This window comes from Phascolarctos cinereus, unplaced genomic scaffold (genome assembly GCF_003287225.1).
Source record: "Phascolarctos cinereus isolate Bilbo 61053 unplaced genomic scaffold, phaCin_HiC Scaffold_4;HRSCAF=312, whole genome shotgun sequence".
NCBI classification, from domain to species: Eukaryota; Metazoa; Chordata; class Mammalia; order Diprotodontia; family Phascolarctidae; genus Phascolarctos; species Phascolarctos cinereus.
Window position 1 is genome coordinate 119,685,861 of NW_027555847.1, and position 23,223 is coordinate 119,709,083.

Genomic DNA, 23,223 nt, shown 5'->3' on the forward strand with positions numbered 1-23,223 from the left:
GGCTTAAAGGGCCCTACTACCTAAATGGCAAAATAATGTTCTGTATTACATAATCTCTTTGCTAATATTTTATTTAAAATTTTTGCATCTGTATTCATTAGAGAAATTGGTCTATAATTTTCTTTCTCTGTTTTGGCTCTTCCCAGTTTAGGTATCAGCACCATATCTGTATCATAAAAAGAATTTGGTAAGACTCCTTCGCCTATTTTCCCCAAATAGTTTATATAGTATTAGAATTAGTTGTTCTTTAAATGTTTGATAGAATTCACTAAAATTTTAAAAGTACTTTAATCACAGTATGTTAATGTTGAATAGTAGCAGAATGGTATAGTGGTGAGTCCTGGGCTTAGAGTAAGGAAGATTATTTAAGGATCCCTGAAAACCACTGCTCATGTTACTGGGCAATAGGATTTGGAGCAGAACCCAACCTAAGGCCCTGATTAGATCAAATTTTGGATTTCTCTGTGAGATTTTGATGGAATGGAAGGGCAGTAGACCTATTAGCAGGGGATCTAGGTTTGCTTTCCACGGGGGGCAGAACCTGTGACCTTTGAACAGATCTTGAACAGACTGAGTAATACGACTTTCCGGTTTCTTTATCTGTAATGTGGTACAGTGAAAAGGGCAAGAGTGAAAGGTCAGCATTATAAAGTAGATAAGACTTCCAGCCAAATGACCTAGGTTTGAATCTTGACTCTGCTAGTTGTAACCTGTTACCTCTGGTCAGATACTTCAATGGATACAGTGCCGGGCCTAAAGTCAGCAAAACCTGAGTTCACATCCCACCTTCAGACACACGCTAGCTGTGTAACCCTGGGCAAGACAGTTAACCTCTGTCTGCCTCAGCTTCCTCAACTGTAAAATCCAAGATTAACAGCACCTACTTTACAGTGTCTCAAATGACGTATTTGTAAAATATTTAACACAGTGCCTTGACATACAGCAGGCACTTAATAAATACTTATTACTGCACTACTTTCTTTAGGCTTCTCATTCTGTCTATGCTTGCCCTAGATCAGGACTTCTTAAACTTTTCAGTGTGATGAACCCTTTTGGCAGTCTGGCTAAACCTACCGATTCCTTCTCAGAGTAAAAATTCCAAAAGCAAAAAAGAAAAGACGTGGGACTACAAAGGAAACCGAAGGTTAGTGAAAATAGAAATGTAATTTTTTGCCCATCCATGTTCACAGACTCGTGAAATCCAAAAGCCAAGACTCTAGCCCCATCTCTCTTGAGCTCTGGGTGCTCGTATGCCAGTCAGCTCCCCTCCTCACCACCACCCCAGGTGTGCTCTGGTGGAGGTGGCAGTTACAGCCGCCAGGGGAATAAGGGGGAGCTGGCAGCAGGGCTGGCAGGCTATAGCAACAGAACTGGGTCCAAGAGGGTGCCTGTTCCTTTAAGGAACCCCAGGCTGCGCGCTGATTGGCCATGGGCTCACAGAATGCCTTAGCCACTCACCGGACCTTGCTCAGGCGGGGCCCGCCCGACTCAAGGCCGCCTCGGAAACTCGTCCACAGCCCCGCAAGTGCCCTAGCCACCTTCCCGAACAAGGAGAGCAGCTCCTGGGAGCCTCCTGTCCTCTGTAAGCGTGCCCAGAAGCTTTGGGAGGGCTCAGGGAGAGGGCGGGGGTGAGAAGGAGCAAGCAGGTCCGGGAGCTCCCGGCGCGGGGACTGCAGCGCAGCGCTCCCCCTAGGATCACTAAGGGTCCAGTGTCGGGGCACGTGCCCTGGCGGGCGGGCGGGTGGGTGTCTGGGAGCCGGAGCGCGGGCTGGAGTGGGGTGGGGTGCGCATGCTCCTGCATGTCCAGCGGAACCTGGCCACGCCTGTGAGGGACTGGCTAGGCTAAGTAGTGGCGTGGCAGTGAGGTTGGAGGTCTGCTTGGGTTAGCGGGTGACCCTGAAGAAGTCGCTTAATCCCTCTGAGCGCCCATTACCTCCTTACCCAAACAGAGGGGTGCAAGGGCACTGGCCTAGGTGACCTCTAAAGGCCCTGTCGACTCTAAATCCGTGATCGAATGTAGATTACGTGGTACTGGTGGGTAGTTTTGTTTCAGCATTACACTAACTACCCTCTGAGGTAGGGAAGGCGTTTTGACCCAGAGAGCTCGGATCATATTCAAGGTTTTGTGGCAGAGGAGGGACTCTTTTAACACGACTTCTGACAAGTGCTGTCCCTTACAGCTCACATAGAAAACAAACACAATAGTTAGCATTTATAAAGCCCTTTATGGTTTTATAAAGCACTTTACATGCATGGTGTCATATTTTATCTTCTTAACAAACTCATAAAGTACTTTGCTGTTTTACAGGTGAGCAAACAGGAAGGGGGTCACTTAAAGTCACAGAAACAGCAAGTGGTGTAGTTGGGATTCAAGCCTAAGGCTTTTGACTCCAAATCCTTTATTTTAGTTTAGTTTATTTCATGCTGTTTTTATTAACAGAATAAACAGTAGCTCTCATTTATGTAGAGTTTTGCACCTTCCAGAAGTACCATTTAAGTAAAAGCTGTTTGGTGAATGTTTTCCTGAATTGAAATGGACTGAGATTAGTTGGAGAATGCTTCCTGGAAGCAGTAATTGAAGGAGGAAGAAAGGAGACACCCAGGTCTTCTGACTCCAAATGCAATGCGGCCACCCATGCTACTGTTGTGTTGTCTTTCACTTAAAGACCTAGATAGCTCAGACTAATCTTGAGCATTCTCCTCTCCTTAGATCAAGGCAAATGGGTTTTACCATTAATAGGCAATTTCCTGGGATTGTCAGTAGGACTGGGGCTGTTACTCTGTCTGACAGTACCTGCCCTGGGCCATAGTAGAACTCAATTCTTGTACCTTCAAAATGGATTTTAGGGTACTCAGGGCAATCCCATCTACATCCAAAAGGAGAAGGGAATGGAACATGCATTTATAAAACTGCCTACCTGCCACACACTGACCTAAGTACTTTACAAATATTATATCATATGATCCTCACTACAACCCTGGGAAGTAGATGATACTCTAATCCTCATTTTAGAACTGAGGGAACTGAAGCAAACAGGTTAAGTGACTTGAGTAGGATCACACAACTATTAAGAATCTGAAGCCTGTTTTGAACTCAGCTCTTCCTGACTTTATGCCCATTGCTCTACTGACTGTGCCATCTAGCTGTGGGGAATCCAACAGTGTAGATCTGTCTTCCTTTTTACCCAGTCACTTTGTAGGCACACAACCAAGGATCCATACTGTTACTTTTCACTTTCATTCCTGGATCCAATAATAGCCAGTCAAGACTGAAATGCCCTGTTCAAGGGTTCAGAACCCCCCAGGTAGCCCACACTCTTGCTTTCAAAACTAATCACTAAGCATCCACACTGGAAGGCATAAATTTACAGGTCAAGATTATCCTGCTTACACGGAAGGAGGCTGTTCTAACTCACACATTAAGCAGTAGAGATGGCTTTGACATTCCATATTCAGAGGCATTTTCTGCCTATATTTACAATAAATAATCAATGCCATACAATTCTCATTGTCCACAAGCCCCTTCCACCTTCTCAGGGGGTCAGCTTGCAATACCTGTTCAAACTTTAGGTAGGGAGGCATTATTGCCATTATAGGACAACCATAATAGTCTACCTCACCCATCAGGCCTTTCATAACTAACTCTTTCCTATCATATTTATGCCTTCAGAAGAAAAAAGGGGAACAGTTTCAGTTTTATACAATTCACTCATTATATCCTTAAAAAAACAAACAACTTCATATCCATTGTTTCATTTTTTAAAACTCACACAAGCCTAAGGACAATGAACAATTTTTAAAAAATTTCTTTGTGTTTTTAAAACAATCAATAACAAAAAATGGCAGAGTGGTTTTGTGTTTTTTCCCCAAAGTAGTTTACTCCTTGGAGCAGGTTGGTGGCGCAGTAGATAAAACACTGGGCCTGGAGTTAGGAAGACTGATCTTCCTGAGTTCAAATGTGGCCTCAGACATTTACTAGCTGTGTGACCCTGGGCAAGTCTCTTAACTCTGTTTACCTCAGTTTATTCATCTGTAAAATGAGTTGGAGAAGGAAATGGCAAATCACTCTTTGCCAAAACAAATCTTTGCCAAGAAAACCCCAAATGAGGTCATGAAAAGTAGGACCCAACTGAAAAATGACTGAAAGTTTACTTCTTAGTTGTATCTATGGTTGTGTTTTCACATTTGTGGGCAAAGCCACTTACCTACATGATATCTTTGGGAGTATGATTCCCATGGAGTAGAGTGTGAGCGGCATTACTTCTTTCCACTTATTACAAATCATTCCCATCTCTTCTTTAACCTGTTAGTGCTGTACAGTATAAAGAATCCTAGAATGTTAGAGCTGGAAAGAACCTTAGATTATCTGATCTAAACTGTTGGTATTACAGATAAGGAAACTGAGGCCCAGAGTGGTTAAGATATGTGCCCATGGCCATGCATCTAGTTACTGGCAGAGCTAGAACTCAGATCTTTTGACACTGCCCAAGGCGCATGGGTAAGACGATAAAACAAGCATATGATAATACCTAGGAAAATTAAGAAAAAAAATCTTTTAAACTTTTCTATTTTTTGCCCTTTTAAGAAATCATTTAGGAAAATCTCCAGTGTTCCAGGACTCAGTACAATCAGCACAATATCATCTACAAACAGAATAATCTAGCGAACCTGACCATTTCTGTTCTGTTCTGTTTGGAATGCTTGTTGGAAGCATTCTACTAAAATGGCAAACACATATCTCCTTGGCTTATGCTTCAGTTGATACTAGTAATCATTGGGTCACTGAATAAAAGTTATCCTGTCTGTTGCATCTCTCAAGGAATCTACTTTGATTTTGTCACATATATAGGAAACCATCTATTGGGTCTTTAAGGCGTGTTTTGCTCTTTGGAATCTCATGCTTTAAAAAAAATCAACAAGGACATAGGAATTATATATTCTCTATACCTTTGGAGCAATTTTGTGATTCTTTGGCAGAGTATCATTTTCAAAAGACTTCAAGTTCCCTTTTCAAGCCTTCAGCAAAGTGTATTTGTAGATTATGTAGAAATGGGAAAAGTAAGACGTCTGAATTCATAGTCATTAGCATCTTACTTCCTTGGGCAATATTATGCCAAATGAAGAATGGCTTATTGTTCAGATTATGGTTTACATTTGGACAGATTGCCCACTAGTTGGAACAGACACTGCAGATAGAAAATGAACTAAGCCCAAAATTGAACACAAAGTAGAACATATGTGTAGTTGCCTTTGGGAAATTGAGTCATGTTTTTCAATGATCCTGAACCTATCCCTGAAAACCTGCCACATATACTTTTTATAATATTTAATATCATACAGTGATGCTGTTTGGGAGAAAGTCATGTAATACCACAGTGTTCAAAGAAATACAGTGGCAAGTTACCCAAAGAGCAATGGAGAGACATATGGTAGACATGAGCAGACTGCAATATATTCTTAATGAAGAATTGGGAGAAGTGCCTCCCCCCCAAAAAAAAAGTCATACAAGAGTGCATGACCTGAAAAAGAGGTGAGTCATAAACGAAGAGCAAGGGATAATAAATGGACAAGCCTTATGCTTCCTTTGTATGCATGTCATATGCATAGATTTTAGAGGAATTCCCCCTACCCAGGATGCTGAGCAATCCTCCTATGGAAGATGTGAAGGAGCATTATATAGAATGAACATGAAAAAGTAAGGATGAGTTGGAATATACCATCGGAAGAAGCATCCAAATCAGTGAGAGCATAGATCCATCACAGTTATTTTGCTAGGACAGCTAGGTGGCACAGTGGAAAGAGCTCTGGCTTTGGAGTCAGGAGGACCTAAATTCAAATCTGGTGTCAGACATTTGACACTTACTAGCTGTGTGACCCTGGGCAAGTCACCTATCCCCGATTGCAAAAAAAACCTATTGGATATAGGGAGAGAGGGAGAGGAACAAGCATTTGATGAGTACCTGCGATGTGCCAGCTAAGTGCTTTTTACAAATGCTATTGCATTTGTTCCTCACCACAACCCTGTTAGGGAGGTGCTATTATTACCTCCATTTTACAGTAAAGGAAAGTGAAACAGACAGAGTTTAAGCGACATGTCTAGAGTCACATGGCTAGTGAGTGCCTGAGGTTGCATTTTAACTTGGATCTCCCTGACTCCAGGCCCAATGATGTTGAAAGAAACCCAAAAGATTTTTGAAGTTCTTCGGTTCCTTAATGTACATGGAGGAAAAACTAGAAACCAAGTTTATGATTAAATGCAAGAAATATATAATGCTAGAACAATTGAATACTAAATAAATATCTTTTCATTTTAGATCAAAATGGGATTTCTTTTTTCAAAACATATGAGTGAAAACATGAAACAGCAACAGGAATTTATGTTCATGAATGCTCAACTTCAGGTATGATTTCATGTGTCAACTTCATTAAATCATTACAATTTAAAATTTTGCTACAGAAATGGCTGAATTGCTTTACATTCTGTACTGCTTAGAAAAAATTAAAATACACATGTGGCCAATCTATCCAACTGAAGTGAAATGGATAGTTAGTTATCTGGTGACTTTGGGACTTTCTAGATACCTGATCTAGAGAAGTAAGTAAAAATGTTCGTGTTGGAAATATGCTAAACATATATCTGTTTCTCAGAATTTCAGAAGTTTCTATCATGTTTCTACTGTGGCCACATCTAAAATATTAAAGCAAAGCAACCATAAATAAAGGTTGTCAAGATGCAGAAGAAAAAAATTAGGGAACAAAATCAAGTGTTTAAAAATAAGACCAGAACCATAGCTTCATAAAATCCAGCTCACTGAGCCTTGTTAGCCCTCTGGCTTTAATAGGTGGGCACTCAAAAGAGAAGACTGTTGAAAGTGAAGAAGAGCAGGAGTTGAGGGGATGGGTAGATATTTATTTTGGAAGGAAAAAGAAAGTTGTTGATGTAAGAGAAAAGTAGATCAATTTTACCAAGAATAAATTAAGGATTTAAAACTGAAAATGAAAAAATGGAAAGTATTCCATTTGGTGGGGAAATTTGGGGAGCTATTCATTTAAATTTATAATCTTACTACAGACAACCCATGTTTGTCAAGCTGATAATCTTTACTCAATGAGGAGTGACGTGACAAACTTGTGCCCCTAACACAAACCCAGAACAGGTTTGATTTTGATTTTAAGTAAGTCCGGACTGCAGCCAATCCAAGGAATGCATTTTTGTCTCCAACAATCTGTTGAGTTCTTAACCTAAATTCTACATCATTCTGTCTTACAGACTCTGTTAAGATCCGGTAAATTTCTCAGCCTTTTTGGGGATTAGATATGCTTTTGTGAGGTGAATTCATTTTGGTCTAGGTTTCGATGAGTCATATCCCATCTGAGAATAAATTTAAGCTGCTATAGTTAGATGGGAACCAATCCTATCATGCAGAGGCCATTAAGATTCGGCATCATATTTGGAATATAACTGACATTAGGGACAGGCCATTGATTTGTAAAATGAGTTGTCCTTTTCCATATTCCATTCTGATATTAGTTTTCCTGGTTGAGTAGAGTAAAGGGTTAAGACACCCACTTAAATCCTACTTCATTATTCCATGGAGGTAGCTGTGGTCATTTAAAGGCAGTATCAGCCAAGTGCCATCCCTGTCGGGAACTACCAAGTTGAGCCAGTAAGACTTTGTGCACAGGCCTGTTGATGGAATACATACCACCGCATGGATAGTGATGAGATTCGACCTTGCCTGAATTCGAACCAGAAGTTTGGCCAAGAGATCAGAGTGGTTTTTGTTGTTGTTGTTGTTGCCGCATTAACTCAAGAAGACTGTCTGTTAAGTGGCAGAGATCATATTAGGATCATAGCCTAGAGCTGGAAGGGACCTCACAGTAAGGCTGTCCAAGCCCCTCATTTTATTGATAAGGAAATCAAGGCATAGGGAGGTTCAGTGACTTACCCAAGGTCACACAAGTAGTAAGCATCAGAGAAGGGATTTCAGTTCACATCCTCTGACTCAAGAGCTCATGCTTTTTCCAGCATCTCATGCTGCCTTCCTAGATGTTTTATTCTTCATCAATTAAAGGGGCAATATCTACAATGATGAAATCATCCTTAAAGTATTGAAGAAACTATAAAGACTTGGTTACCCATTCTTGACTTGTGAATGTGCCAGTCAATTTTCCCTGTCATTAGCATTTCCATAAGGAGGTTAAGCAGAATAAATGCAATGGTAAAACTTTGAATAATTGGAACCAACTTGAATCTTCTCCACCATTTTTTTCCTGTGCTCCAATTTTAGACAAATCTCACCATAACGCTGTCATGCTAAAAATCTTCTTTTAAAACATCGGCTTCCAGAGGTGGTCTTGAGTAACTGTGTGCTCTGTGCTAGTCATAGAGTAGATTGTTAAATCAATAGGTATTGGATGAATGACTTCTGCCCAGTCTCCTAAATCTTTATTTACAGTGCTACCCAATTACAGTTATTGTTATGTTATCATGACTTTGGGATACTCAAAGATCCTGAGCCAAAGAAAGATTCAATTATATTCAAGATACTTTACCAGTACTTTTTAGAATGATTCTCAGTAAGGTTTGAAACCAGAAGAATTTTCAGTTAGCCCTTACTTAGCAACAACAATAACAACAACAAATTAACAGACATTCTGATTAATTATGACTTTGTTAATAAAAGAAAATAAATCTGAAACTATTCAAACTAGGATCAATGGGTGGAAGTCATAGAAAGGCAGATTTCAATTCCTTGTAACAACAATACCAACAACAAAAAATACTTTCCCAATAATTAGAACCGTCCAGAAATGCAAAGAATTTCCTTAATAGTAAGATGTACCTCAGTAGAAGTTTTCAAATAGAACTTGGATGAAAACTTGTCAGTGATGTCATATTCTTGTTCAGGTAGGGATTGGACTAGTTTGCCTCTGAGACCCCTACCGACTTTATAATTCTTTGATTCTATGAACTTACATTTTTAAAAAATATCTTTGGTAAAAGATTTTAAGAGAGAGTAGAGTAATATTACTTTGCTAAAATGCAATGTTGAATTATCTACAAGTATCAGTTTCTCATGCTGTCTACCTCCCTGCTACCTATGGATAACTAATTGGCTGTAGAAAGAGGTTCCCAAACTTATTTGGCCTACTCCCTTCTTTTAAAAAAAATTACTTAATACTTCCCTGGAAATCTACTTTTTTTTTTTGGTCGAGGCAGTTGGGGTCAAGTGACTTGTCCAGGGATACACAGCTAGTAAGTGTTGTGTCTGAGGCCAGCTTTGAACTCAGGTCCTTCTGACTCCAGGGCTGATGCTTTCTCCACTGCACCACCTAGTTTCCCTGAAATCTACTTTCTTTAACCCCTTTAATGGCTTTTTAAAAAATTTACATCATTTCAAAAAATATAGTTTTTTTAAAAAATGATGCATCTTAAATTTAACAATTTATTATAAATTTATGGATTTTTTCTTGCATTGAAATTTTGATGACACCATATTGCACCATGTAACCATACAGTATTGTATTATAAACAAGTTGTTACACACACATATTCCTGCTGATGCACGCTGGACTTCCTGACAATGAGTGACACACTTGCCTGCCAACACTTGCTTATTAAAACCTGTTGGTGCACTTGACCGCTAATGAGTTACAACTTGCATTTGTCTGTTTATTTGGAAAATAATGTAATCATTACAACTTTGACTATGTTACACAACAGATGAAACATGTACCAATGATTTTTCAAAATTTTCTTATAGTTTCTTCTTTTCTTATGCTTCCACTGCCCCATTATTTTTATTCAATACCTTCTGCCTCAGTTGCACTGAAGGCTACTAACACTCCCCCGCATTGTTCCAGCGCCCCTGAGAGGGCAGTATCACCCACTTTGGGAACCTCTGGGCATACTCAAGCATTGAGCTTGATTTCACTCAGTTAAAAATTAGTACTTTCTTCCACTGTCACTAGAGGGCACCACTATCCTTTGTTTCTTTCTTTCTTTTTGGTATCTTGATGTCAAATGACAGAAATGGATTGAGAATTCATTCTGGTATTATAAATAGGATCAAAACTGGATTGTAATAACTGGAAGAGGAAAGTGAAGCACAAAGAATGAGCCAGGAAAATCCACAAGATCTTAATGTGTTACAGTGCTTTATAGGTTTCCTTCTTCTATAAAGGAGAATTCTTATTTCCTTTTATAAAGGAGAATTCTTAACCAAACAAGGAAAAGAGGCAATTATGAAAAATGAAATCAGTCATTGTGACTACAGGAAATTTAAAAGCTTCTGAATGAACAAAAGCAATGAACAAAAAAAATTAACTTTTATTGAATGAATATTCATTGTATGCAGAACAGTGTAATAAAAGTTGAACATTAAACAGAAAACTACTCCTTTTTTCTGTATTCCTTGTTTTATGGCAGAGTGTCAATCAACTTATGACTTCTGGTAGAGGATATAATTAAGGTAAATGAAATAGGCACATTTTATACACATAACTACTATTGTATATAAATATAATATTATGTATGTGATTAATGAATTTGGTTAATAAGTAACCTTGAATTAGTAAACGTTTCTCGTATTCTAAACATCTTAATCTTTAGATTTGTGAGGACATGTAGAACATTGAAGAACTTTTCATTTTTTTTAACCACAGACTGTATGGTGCTGTAGTATAAGCTTTTCATCTAGGATTTCAAGGTAGGGAGTAATTAACAGTGTTGAATAGTATTCTCAGGTTAAGAAAAATGAGCACTGAGGGAAAAAATTGATCAGGAGATGACTGGGGAGAGAGAAATTTTCAGTATTATTACAGGGGCAGAAACCATAACGTAAGGAATTTAGAAATGGATTGGTGATAAAGAAATAGAGGCAAGGTATATAAACTAGTCTGTTCAAGACTTTGGTTTTTAAGGAAAGGAGAAAATTAGGATGATAGCTCTAGAAATAGAAGAGTTAGGGGAGGTATTTTATTTATTGGTTTGAGGGAGACAGACTCCAATTTGGTTACAGAGAGAAAAGAAAATATAAGATAATTAAAGCCTCATAGAGGAAGCAAATGGTGGGCTCATGTTCATAGTTAGATGAAGATTCAGCCCAAGAAAGGAAGAGGAAGACCTCTTCCTGTGTGATGATAGGGGAAGAAGAAAGGATGAATGAGTTACAAAGAAATTTATTAAGACTAAAAAAAATTATTGACTGAAAATGAAGTCATGTCTGTTTCATTTTTCAATTTCTGTGGGCTGGTGTTATTGCCAATGTAGAAAGTACATAAACTTTTCTAGTAAATATAATTTTTTAAAGGTGAGAATGCACTACTATTTTTTGACATAGTTTTAGAAGTTTTAAAGAGAAAAAGAAGTCACCTATTAAAAGGAAGGCCCCATAAACACCAAAATACTTATAGCCACATTTTTTTTGGTGGTATCACAGAATTGGAAACAAAGTTGGTACTACTTGATGGAGGAATGGATAAACAAATTATGGTACATGCATATTAAAGTAACATTACTGGATTGTAAACAGAGCCAAAAAAATATTATAGCCAGTAATACTATACCCAGTACATGTAAATTGAAATAACAATCACCACAAACTAATCAAAATTAATGTTGCAAAGTGACAAAGAACAAACTTGGCCAAAAAGAAGAGATAGGAAAAAACCCTCCTCCTCACTCCTTTTCTTTTAAAAATGCTTTGCTGGGGGGCAGCTAGGTGGCGCAGTGGATAGAGCACTGGCCCTGAAGTCAGGAGGACCTGAGTTTAAATCCAGCCTCAGACCAAACATTTGACATTTACTAGCTGTGTGACCCAGGGCAAATTGCTCAAACCGAATTGCCTAAAAAGAAAAAAAATGCTTTGTTAACTGGAATGGGAGAAGGGAAGAGATATAGGGAAAGTTAGATTATGAAAAAAATCTATGATTTATTTTTTAAAAAGAAGAAAGACATTAAAAACATAAATATTTGAAAAAAGAAACAAAATTATTCTTGTTTGCAGATGACATAATTGTTTATGTAGAAAACTACAAAGAATCAGTGAAGAAACTGAGACAATAGTTTTGGTAAAATAGCACATACGAAATAAATCCACAAAACAATTAGCATATCTAAATAGCAATGACAAAATCAAAGGGAAATGATAGGAATAATCCATTGAAGATACCTACAACATGCAGAAAATATCTGTAGTTAATCTGCCACAATATACTTAGCATTTATGTACATACGATTATAAAACATTCTTTTAAGAAATAATGACTTCAGTAATTGGAGGGATATTAACTGTTCCTGATGATATTACCTAAATTAATTTACAGATTTAATGCTGTTCTAATCAGATGAGGTACTGATTACTTATAGAGGTATTTCATAGAGCTAAACAAAATAATAATAAAATTTATTTGGAGGAACAAAAGGTCAGAAATTTCAAAAGAAATAATGATTTTTTTAATAGTAGGAATGAAGATGAATAGTGAGCATAACCATACATGGAATATTATAAAGCAATAATTACATCAGAACTATTTAGTACTGGCAAAAAGGCAGAAAAGTAGACCATTGGAACAGACTAGGCAAGCAAGCACCAGAAACATTCAATAATTCAATGTTTCATAAACCTAAGAGTATAAAATACTCAGTGAAGTGTTTTTAACAGGAACTACTGGGAAAATTGAAAACCAACTAGGCAAAAACTAGATTTAGACCAACATTTTATACTGTTTATCACAATAAGATTTTTAAAAAGTATCCTGACTGTAAAAGATCTCGTGAGAAAAAAATTGAAAGGGAATGATATCATGTAACTTTCACAAGTATAGCTGGGGGTGAGTTCTTACTCAAACAAGGGAAAGAAGCAATTATGAAAAATAAAATCAATCATTTTCAGTACAGGAAATTTGAAAGTTTTTGAATGAACAAAATCAGTGCAATTAGGACAAAAAAGTGTACCTATGTTTTCCTGGCATAGCCTATGAGAATCCATAGCCACCTCTATGCCGTGATGAGGTATCTGAGTAGTATTTTGTAGAGAATATTTAGTTATATAATAAATTCAACTCTCACTAAGAAAACTCAAGGTATTTTTCGTTTTTCTTGGTGGTTTAAAAAACCCCCCACAAAACTTAGGTAATATTAAAATTACGCATAACAGATTTATTCATGTTCCTGTGTAATGCTATGTAAAGGTCCAGTATAAAATCGGAAGGCGTCACTTTTTTATGTACTCTAGTTGTTGTACTAATATACTGGGATGGCAGACACTGGAAATAATTATCTCAAAAACTGTATTATTGAGGCATTTTTAATTTTATGATTTGTATGGTTCTAGCAGTATTAAGTTTTCTGGTGACAAAAGACAAATATTACCTAATGTGGCAGCATATGTGTGATTGTAAGGATCATAAATTATTTGAAGTCAAGAAATACATGTAGGATAGTAATTCTGGTGAATTACCAGTTTGTTCAGTAATTCAAATAAGATCTCCCTCATGAAAACAGAGTTGAAGTTATATATAAAAGAATTTTATGTAAAGTTTTTAAATCCACAAAATAATAATTACTACTAAAAAAGTGCTGGGGATACAAGAAGAAGCAGAGACAATCGAGGGTCATCCACTGCCTCCTGCGCCATCGCCAGTTGTCTTGACTTTTGTCTTACCACTGGACTTTGATGACTCTGTAAGAGAGAGAGGCTGTGGTTCTGCAGCTCTACCTCACTCAAATCCAGTTCACAGACAAGGCAAGATATCTCCCATACCTCAAAATCATGGTGTCATTGGTGCTCTTTGAAAACAAAGGACAAGCAACAAAAGACAACACTTGCCCTCAAGGAACTGACAATCTAATGAGGGAGACAAGAAGTAAACAAATACCATACAAACTATATGTAGGATAAATAGGAAATAATAGAGAAAAAGCACTAAAATTAAGTAGAGTTGGGAAAGGCTTCCTGTAGAAGATAGGATTTTAGTTGAGACTTAAAGGAATCCAGGAGAGCTAGTAGGCAGAGATGAAGAGGGAGAGCATTCCAAAGTAAGGGGAGATAGCTAGAGAAAGTGCCTAGAGCTGAGAAGTGGAAGGTCTTATTTGTGGAACAGTAAGGGGGCTAGTGTTACTGGATTGAAGATTGTCGATAGGGAGTTAGGTGTAAGAAAGCTTAAAAAACTAAGATGGGGTTAGGTTATGAAGAGCTTTGAATGCCAAACTAAAGATTCTGTGTTTAATCCTGGAAGTGATAAGGACCTACTGGAATTTATTGAGTGGGGTGGGGGTGGGATGTGTGTAATATGATCGGACCTGAACTTTAGGAAAATCATTTTAGTGACTGATGGGAGGCTGGATTGGAGTGGTGAGAGACTTGATGCAGGCTGACTGTAGGCTGTTGCAGTAGTCCAAGTGTGAGGTGATGAAGGCCTGCACTAGAGTGGTGGCAATGTCAGAGGAGAGAAAGGGATGTATGCAAGAGATATTACAGAAGTGAAATCAACTAGCTTCAGCAACAGACTGGATATAGGGGTGGGCAGACGGTGTGTGAGAGATAGTAAAGAGTTGAGGAGGACTTCTAGGTTGTGAGCCTGGAGGACTAGGAGGGTGGTGATGCCCTCTACAGTAACAGGGAACATATCAGGTATTGAGGAGGGGAAGGGAAAGTGTTTAGTGGAAAAGATAACGAGTTCAGTTTTGGACATGTTGAGTTTAAGATGTCCACTGCACATCTGCTAGGCAGTTGGAAATGTGAGATGGGAGGTCAGCAGAGAGGTCAGGGCAGGATGTAGATTTGATAGTCATCAGCATGGAGATGGTAACCATGGGAGCTGATGAGATCACCAAGAGTAGTATAGAGGGACAAGGCCCAGAGCAGAATCCTGTGGGACACCTAAGAATATAGGATCACCTATTTAAAATCTGATAGAATCCTAGAAAGTCTCTAGTTCAATCTATTTTATAGATGCACAAACAGGCCTATAGAGGTGAAGTGACTTGGCTAAAAACACACAGGCAGTAACAAGTGGGATTTTTGCCTATCTCTTCTGACTTCAATCTAATGTTCTTTCCACGATGACATGCTTTTTTTTTTTCTAAGGCAACATTGTATAGTAGAAAGAGCACTATGTTTGGAATGAGACGTTTCATTTCCTGGCTCTGCCACTTAATTAATTGTATGAACTTGGGCTAATTACCTAATCTTTCTGGTTTGCACGTTAATAAAATGAGAGGTTAGACTAAATGTCCCAGTCCAGCTCTTTAATCTTGTGACCTCTATGATACAGTTTAACTGTGGTCATCATATACAGCTGTTCTATAATGCTGTCATGTTCCTCCTCCTCCCACTAGAACCTTAGACTCAGCCCCTGGGATCTTTGACCTTCATAAGAGTAACCCTACCTTCTCTTGTCTGGTATCACTTCCCAGCCGTCTCTGTTCCATGCCATCTAGAATAGATGAAGATAGATAGACATGCCACACGCTATATACATACATATGTAAGTGTATATATATGTGTGTATGTATGTTCCTTAAGGGAAGGCATTACCTTGCTTCTGCTTATATTCCCACTGCTTAGTACGGTGTCTGACACATAGTAAGTGTTTAATGAATTCTTGATCTATCAACCTACCTACCTATCAACCTCACTTTAGTGTAGTATGGCATCGTATAAGGATTTTTAAATGAGTCGTGCTCTGAAAGGCCATTGTAACTAAGAAGCATGAGTTGTGCATCTGATGACCAGAGAGAACCACGGAACAGATGATTTATCTGGCTTTGTTTTTATTTTTAATTTTTATTCAGTTATCTCATTTCCTGTCAGCATGTTACAAATCTTCATATTCTTTGTTCTAGTTAATGTCAGTGCTTCAAACTTAATAAGTAGATGTAATTTATGTTTTTAGAATTCGCATTAGTTTCTAATTATGACTTTCCAACTATTGATATCTACCTTAATTTGTAATATTGATCCTATACAATTTCATTGATGCCATGTCCTTGAAAGAAATGTTTTGTTTTAATTGAATAATTCACATTACATTAATTAAAAAGCCAGAGGAGACAGAAAAGTAGAATTTGGGAACAAATTGGTGACTCTTCCCCAGGACCACCATTTTATAGGCTGATCCCAATCATACTGTCTCTTACTGTTACCTGGATTGTCTCTGTGCTCCTCCTTTTTATCTTTACCTGCCAAATTTATATGTGAGAAAACTCCACCCTGGGACCCTCCTCTCTTCGTTGATGACTCCCCATCCTTTTTAAGGTTTTATATACACATACACACACAGACACAAATGCACACATATATGTGTATATATACACATATTTATATATTATATATACACATATATACATGTACATGTATATGTATATATATATATATATATATATATATAGAGAGAGAGAGAGAGAGAGAGAGAGAGAGTCTTCTCCCATTATAGTATAATCTCCTTGTCTTACTTAATATTTGTATTTTTATTGCTTAGTAATGTGATCCACAGGAGGTGCTTAATAAATGCTTTATCCATTTGTAACTCTACCCTTAGAGTGACTGAAGCTGATAGGGATCATAAATTTAGGAACTAGAAGAGACTCCACAGATAATTTTGTCCAATAAACTTCATTTTTTTAGATGAGAAAACTGAGACATAAAAAGTTGAAAGCTTACAGTTACAGCTGGTAAATAGTGAAGCTGAGATACAATCCCAGTTCTTCTGAATCCAAATCCAGTGTTCTTTCTACTGTACCATGCATCTCCCTGTAACAGTTTAGAAAACTAAAGAAGGCAGTGGGTCCCCCAAACTGTTCTATCCGCTGAGTTTCATGAGTGTTTTTTTCTGTGCTATGCATCTCTATTCAACTTTTACTATGATGGTAAAAAAAAAAATTCTGTACAGTGAAACTCTGAAAGTCGTCTCTTCCTCTGTTGTAATATTGAAAGCAGGCTGCTTTTTGTCCATTGACATGAAGAGTTTTTGAAGAAGCATTAAAGCCAATACCTTTACATGAGTAGCATTGATGACACATTTTAAGTCTAAAAGAAATTTTTGTTTGAAATATGCTGCTATTTCTTTAGCAGCAGAGAGTGTAACCATTTATTTACATGGTGACTTCTCAAGTAGAGAAGGTAAAGAAAATAGAATGAAAACAATGAATAGGAATTAGAGGAAGTGATGGGCAGTAGGTAGAGGAAACAGCTATGAAAACCATATTGCTGATTCCTAGGCAGCTAGGAGGCACAGTGGATTGACCAGTAGACAAGGAGTAAGAAAGACCTGAGTTCAAATACTGTCTAAGACACTTAGGAATTGTGTGACCCCAGACAAGTCACTTAACCTCAGTTTGCCTATCTGTAAAATGGGGATAATAATAGCACCTACCTCCCAGGGTTGTTGTAAGGATCAAATAAGATTTGTAAAGCACTTTCCAAACCTTAAAGCACTGTATAATTATTATTCCTGTTGAGAATAAAAGGCTAGTGTTCCCATCTATGACTTCCCTTCTGCACCTCTTACTTATAATGTCTTTCCATAAGCAGAAGTACACAGAAACATATACATGATTATATACCTAGATGTACCTATACACAGATATATACATATATGTGGATGATATGATTCTGGTACTTGATATAGCAAGGGAAAGGTGACTATTTCCACTTAATGACTTCTGCCGCTATTGTTTTTGAAAGATCTCATAGAAATATCTATATGTAAATATAAATATGTATGAATAAATAAATATATAAATAGATGTATGTATGTGTGCATGCATGTGCATGCACACGTGCGGGCGCGCACACACACACACACACACACACACACACACACATTTAGAACTGGAAGGGACCTTAGAATCATCTAGTCTAAACTTCATTTTGCAAATGAGAAAACTTGGGTCCCAGAGGTGATCCCACTTCTCCAAGGCGCACAAGTTAGTGGAAGAGCCAGAACTAGCACCCAAGTTTCCTGGTTTGTTTATTTTCTTCTCCTACCTAGACTACCACTGCTATGTGCAGGGTGAAAATAGGTATCTTGGTCACTTGACTAGGATGGTGATGTGGATGTTGTATTGGCCTAATTTTCCCTCAGTACCCTCACATTGACTGAATGGCATTGTATAGACCAGTGTCCAAAATGGAAATCACCATTTTTCCCTTTACGTCTGTGCCTTCTGCAAACTTTTTTTTTTTTGTCAAAGGCATATATCCTTCTGGTTCATACTTTTGGAGTTATCATTGATTCTTTGCTCCTTTTTCTCCTCACTATATCCAGTTAATTACCAAGTACTGTTGACCCTACCTCCATTGCATATCTTCCACCCTTCCTGCTTGCCACCCAGGTTCAGGCCCTCATTACCTTTCACCTATGAATTGCTTCCAGTCTCTCCCATTTTTGATCTGTTCTCCATACTACGGCCGAAATAATCTTCTTAAGGCACAGGACTAACTATTTTACTCTTCTGCTCAAAAAATTGTCAGTGGTTCCCATTTGCTTCTGAAAGAAAATACAAATTCCTTAGCCAGGTGATTTTAGGGCCTCCACAGTCTGGCGTTCTGCTTTCTTAGTCTTATTTTCTCACTGTATATACCACATACTCCCAGATACCACGTTCCAGCCCAAATAGATCGTTAATTCTTGTACGTACAAACTTGACACTTCCATATCCTGCCTCTTGGTACTTGTATCAATCAATCAACAAGCATTTATTAAGCACCTGCAGTGTTCCAGTACCTTAAATGTATCTCCTACTCATCTCTACCTCTTAGAAAAGACACGTTTTGTGTGTGTGTGTGTGTGTGTGTGTGTGTGTGTGTGTGTTTGTTTGTATGTATGTATCCTTCAAGAGCTCGCCTCAGCCTTTAGGCTGAGCTGTGATATGATGTTAGCTTAGAACAGTAAGTTCTATGTTTAACAATAAGGCCTATATTTGACAAAGGATGGAAACAGCCATAACTACTAGCTAACGAATATGCCTCTAGCAAAATGAACTATGAAATACGTTAGTAGCAAGTGTAGGAATTCAGTACCCAGAACAAGAGGGGGAAAGGAGATGACTTCAAGGTTAGTACAGGCCCACCTGTATTAACCTTGTAAATGGTAATGTATGGAAATGTAAAGAGCACTGAGTTTGAAACCAGAAAACATGGATTCAAATCTCTGCTCTGCGGCTTACTACATGCAAGACCTTGGGCAAGTAATGTAACCTCCCTGCGCATCAGTTTACTCATCTATAAAATGAGGGAGTTAGACTAGATGACCCTTCAAGGTTATAATCCTGTGGTCTGTAAGATCCCTTTCAGCTCTCAATACTGTGATATCTATGCTCTCCTCAGGGGTTCATGGCAGGACCCACAAGTAGCAATTGAAAGGACACAATGTGCAGCTTATGACAAGAGGTGCCAGCCTGGAGACCACATCCTTACATAAAACTAGGAAGCATTAATTAATGGTCTGGAAAGGATTAATTGTCCCTTAAGTCTTGGAAACAGTGTGAACCCAAATGTATATACCTTGGGCTTGAATATCATTGTTGATCCTAGAGGCTAATTCAGAAATTTATAGTTAGCAAAACTCTTCCTTGTTTACTGCTTTTATCGATTTGGTTACCTTTTTTTTTCCCCCGAGACTGGAACTTCCAGCCTCATCTGGGCTGGGAATGCAATGGCCTCTCATTGGTCCCAACCCAATGTAGAACAGGATAGTAACTTTAACCTGTTCTATTTTTTCCAGCCTGGGCTGATTCTCCCTTCTTTAAGCATCCTGGTGACCCTCTACTCCTGGGGACTCACCATACTGATACCAGACTTAGTTTTGACACTCAATCCAGCTTTAGCCCTGCTGCATCACAGAAATCCCAAACTCAAGAGATCCACCAGCCTTAGCCTCCCCCATTATTTGTCTTTCTTAAGAGTTCACATATTGGGCAGCTAGGTGGTGCAGTGGATAAAACTCCGGCATTGGAGTCAGGGGGACCTGAGTTCAAATGCAGCCTCAGACAGTTGATACTTACTAGCTGTGTGACCTTGGGCAAGTCACTCAACCCAGATTGCCTCACCAAAAACAAAATGGAAGAAAAAAGTTCATATATTAGAAATAGACTTGCAAGAAATAATGAAGAGCAAAATGAGCAGAACAAAGAGAATGTTGTACACAGTAACAGTAATATTGTTTTAAGAACAACTTTGAGTGACTAAGTCATTTTGATTATTATAAATACCCAAATTATCTACAAAGGACATATGAAGGAACACACTACCAGCATCCAGAGAAAGAATTGATAAACAGAAGTATGTATAGAATGGTTTTACATCTATACGCATATTTGTATCTATTGGCAGCCATCTCTTGGGTGGGATAAGGTGGGGACAGGAAAGAATGAAAAGGAAAAAAAAGAAAGTTACATGATAACTTTATTTATATTTAAGAGAAATAGCAAGCTGTACATAATAGATTTGCAGTTTCACGTACAACCATCTTTTCTATATTCTACTATGTTATGAAATATTTGTTTTAATTCTTAAGTTCAGAATAAAATAAAATCTTAAAAATACTAATCTGTTTTTTGGGTTTGTCTGGAGAAATAGATGTTTCCTACTTTCATAAGTATAGATGTGGAAGCAGGACTCCTGGTTTTCATGTGTAGGGTGGTGATAGCAGTGACATTGGACCAATTTCAGAGCTCCATCAAGATTCCAGGAGCTATTATAGAGAGCGTATGGGAACAAAAGCGGAAAGTAGTTAGGGTATAGCCATTCCTGGAACATTTTTCTTTCTGGGCCATTCACTCACAGGGCCCACAAACCTGGACTTGCTAAATTACCTTCTTTGTCTTCCCATGTTATAACCTGGTATGTGATTCTGTAGCTAACCAAATCATGCTTCTTTGTTCCTTTCATTATTTCCTATTCAAAGCTGCATTTCATGCAACTCTCCACTCTAATATCATGGCAGCTTGCTAGGGGGAAAAATCCATTAAAATTCCTAAATTTATAAAATTACTAAATGTGTGAGGTTTTTCCTGTTTGTCAAGAGAATCTCAGAAAATTGGCAATTATAAAAGAATGGAAATTTCACTTGGGCTGTTGGGATGTCAAATGTTTCTTTAGTCCATGATTTGATAATATTCTCCCTCTACACTAAGTAGCAAGGCAGCAAAATATATTTTTTTAAAGCACGTAAAAATGGTGGTGTCCCAGTTGTTACAAAGGACACTGATGAATTAGTGGTGGCCAAAAAGACTTTTGAAATGTGACTACCATAGAGTGTTTTCAAGTGTTTATGTATTAGATTTATCTAGAATCCTTGATTCCTGACGTGTTTTTGGGTGATGCCGTTTCTAATGGTATTTGATATAACATATTACAAATTGAGTAAGACCATTTATCTTTGAAAGCAACAGCAATATATGAAATGTAATCATTTATTGTTCAACAAAAAAGAAAGTTATCTGAATGTCATTGCCTGTAAGATAAAGGCTGAGCCATTTGAAGAATATTAAAAGGTCCTGTAAGCCTAAATTCTGTCAAGTTATCATGACTGTTGAAAGTGGAACATATCTTGTTCTCAGGTCAGAAAGTCCCACAAAGCTATTTAGAAATGAGCTGTCCTTTTGTGGACAAAGATGACAGCATTGACCCACAAGTTGCAGAACACCAACCTTAGGTTCATGGTAAATTTGTAAGAATCCATCTATAGTTTTTTTCTTGGCCCCCAATGGCACAAATTTTTGGAGGCTTGAAGAATTGGAGAATAAGAAGGTATGTGAACCTGATGAAGATGATGTACAAATTCTACCAAGGGAGAGGTAGAAGGTAGTGAGGCCATATGGTCTGGGGAAGAATTTTGACAATTCTAGAAATGGAAGTGCCCTAAGTGATAATGACATTTAAGTTGTGTCCATACTGATGGGGGTTTTTTTGTAAATTTTCAAATTTTATTTTAAACTTAAATACAAAATAAGAAGAAAAAAATTGCCATGTACACAGCAGACCATGAGAGAGGATTCAGTAGAAAACAATAAATTCCATTTCAAGAAATCCTACATAATAAAAACTACACATTGTTTTCAAAGCTGCCCAGCTTTTCTTTGCATCCTTATAGGTTTTCTTTTGTTCTCTGCTGTGGACTTTTTGCTTTATCTCCCTCCCCCATCACTCCCTAAAAAAGGCTACAATCAAGAGCAGATATAGATAGATAGATAGATAGATAGATAGATAGATAGATAGATAGATAGATAGATACACACATGGCTGTCTAGAAACATACATATATACACTCATACACACACACAGACACACACACACACAAGACTGTGCTATGCTTATTTCCACTTGTCATCTGTTTCTCTGAAGGTGGATAGCATCTTCCTTCATAAGTCTAAGTCCTTCCATATTTTTCTAAATCAACTAGTTCATCATTTCCTACACTAAAGCAATATTCCAACCCAGTCACATCCTATCTGAGAGATTATCTGTGAAAGTTTTCCCCCCTGTTTTCTGCATTCCTTCTATTCTTGGCTGTATGAGGTTTTATTTATACCAGAAAATTTTAATTTAAAGTAATCAAAATTATCTGTTTTGTACTTCAACAATTCTCTTACCTTATAATATAATTTAAGGTCTGATACCACTGAATCTACTTCCTTTACATCTTTTTCCCCTGGTTTCTTTGAAGTTCCTGACCTTTTGTTCTTTCAAATCAACTTTGTTATGATTTTTTCTAACTCAGTAAGATAACTTCTTAGTAGTTTAATTGGGTGGCATTAAATAAATAGATTAGTTAAGTAAAATTATCATTTTTTATTATATTGGCTTTATCTACTCATGAACAATAAATATTACTTCAGTTATTTAGATCTGACTGTATTTGCATAAAAAGTGTTTTATATTTATGTTCATGTAGGTCCTGTGTCTGTTGTGGCAGGTATACTCTCAGGTATTTTATACGGTCTAGTTATTCTAATGGTCTAAAACAATATTGAATAATATTGTTGATACATAATATAGTTTCCCCATTTTTCTCTTTTGATTAAATCTATTTTAGCTTTAACTTTGTTTGAGATCATGATTACTACCCCTACTTTTTTTTACATAGTAAATTCTACTCCTGACCTTTATTTTACTGTTGTATGTATCTCTCATTTTTATAGCAGTTCCTAAAAGCAGCATGTGGTTGAATTCAAATTTTTAATCTGTCAGTTTCCATTTTAATGAGTAAATT

General features: G+C 37.5%; 1 protein-coding gene across 2 annotated transcripts in view; it reads left to right on the forward strand.

Annotated features, from left to right (window-relative positions):
* The first annotated feature begins 1,041 nt into the window (after positions 1 to 1,041).
* PLGRKT (plasminogen receptor with a C-terminal lysine) overlaps positions 1,042 to 23,223 on the forward strand; it is a 76,286-nt gene continuing 54,104 nt past the window's right edge. Inside the window, exons 1-2 of one of the 2 annotated variants that reach the window (XM_021006315.2) lie at positions 1,042 to 1,144; positions 6,315 to 6,401. In XM_021006315.2, coding sequence (XP_020861974.1) covers positions 6,321 to 6,401 — 81 coding nt within the window. In that variant the 5' untranslated portion in view covers positions 1,042 to 1,144; positions 6,315 to 6,320. Of the gene's footprint in view, positions 1,145 to 1,437; positions 1,583 to 6,314; positions 6,402 to 23,223 lie in introns of those variants that run through there. The other variant, XM_021006314.2, reaches the window with a different exon arrangement.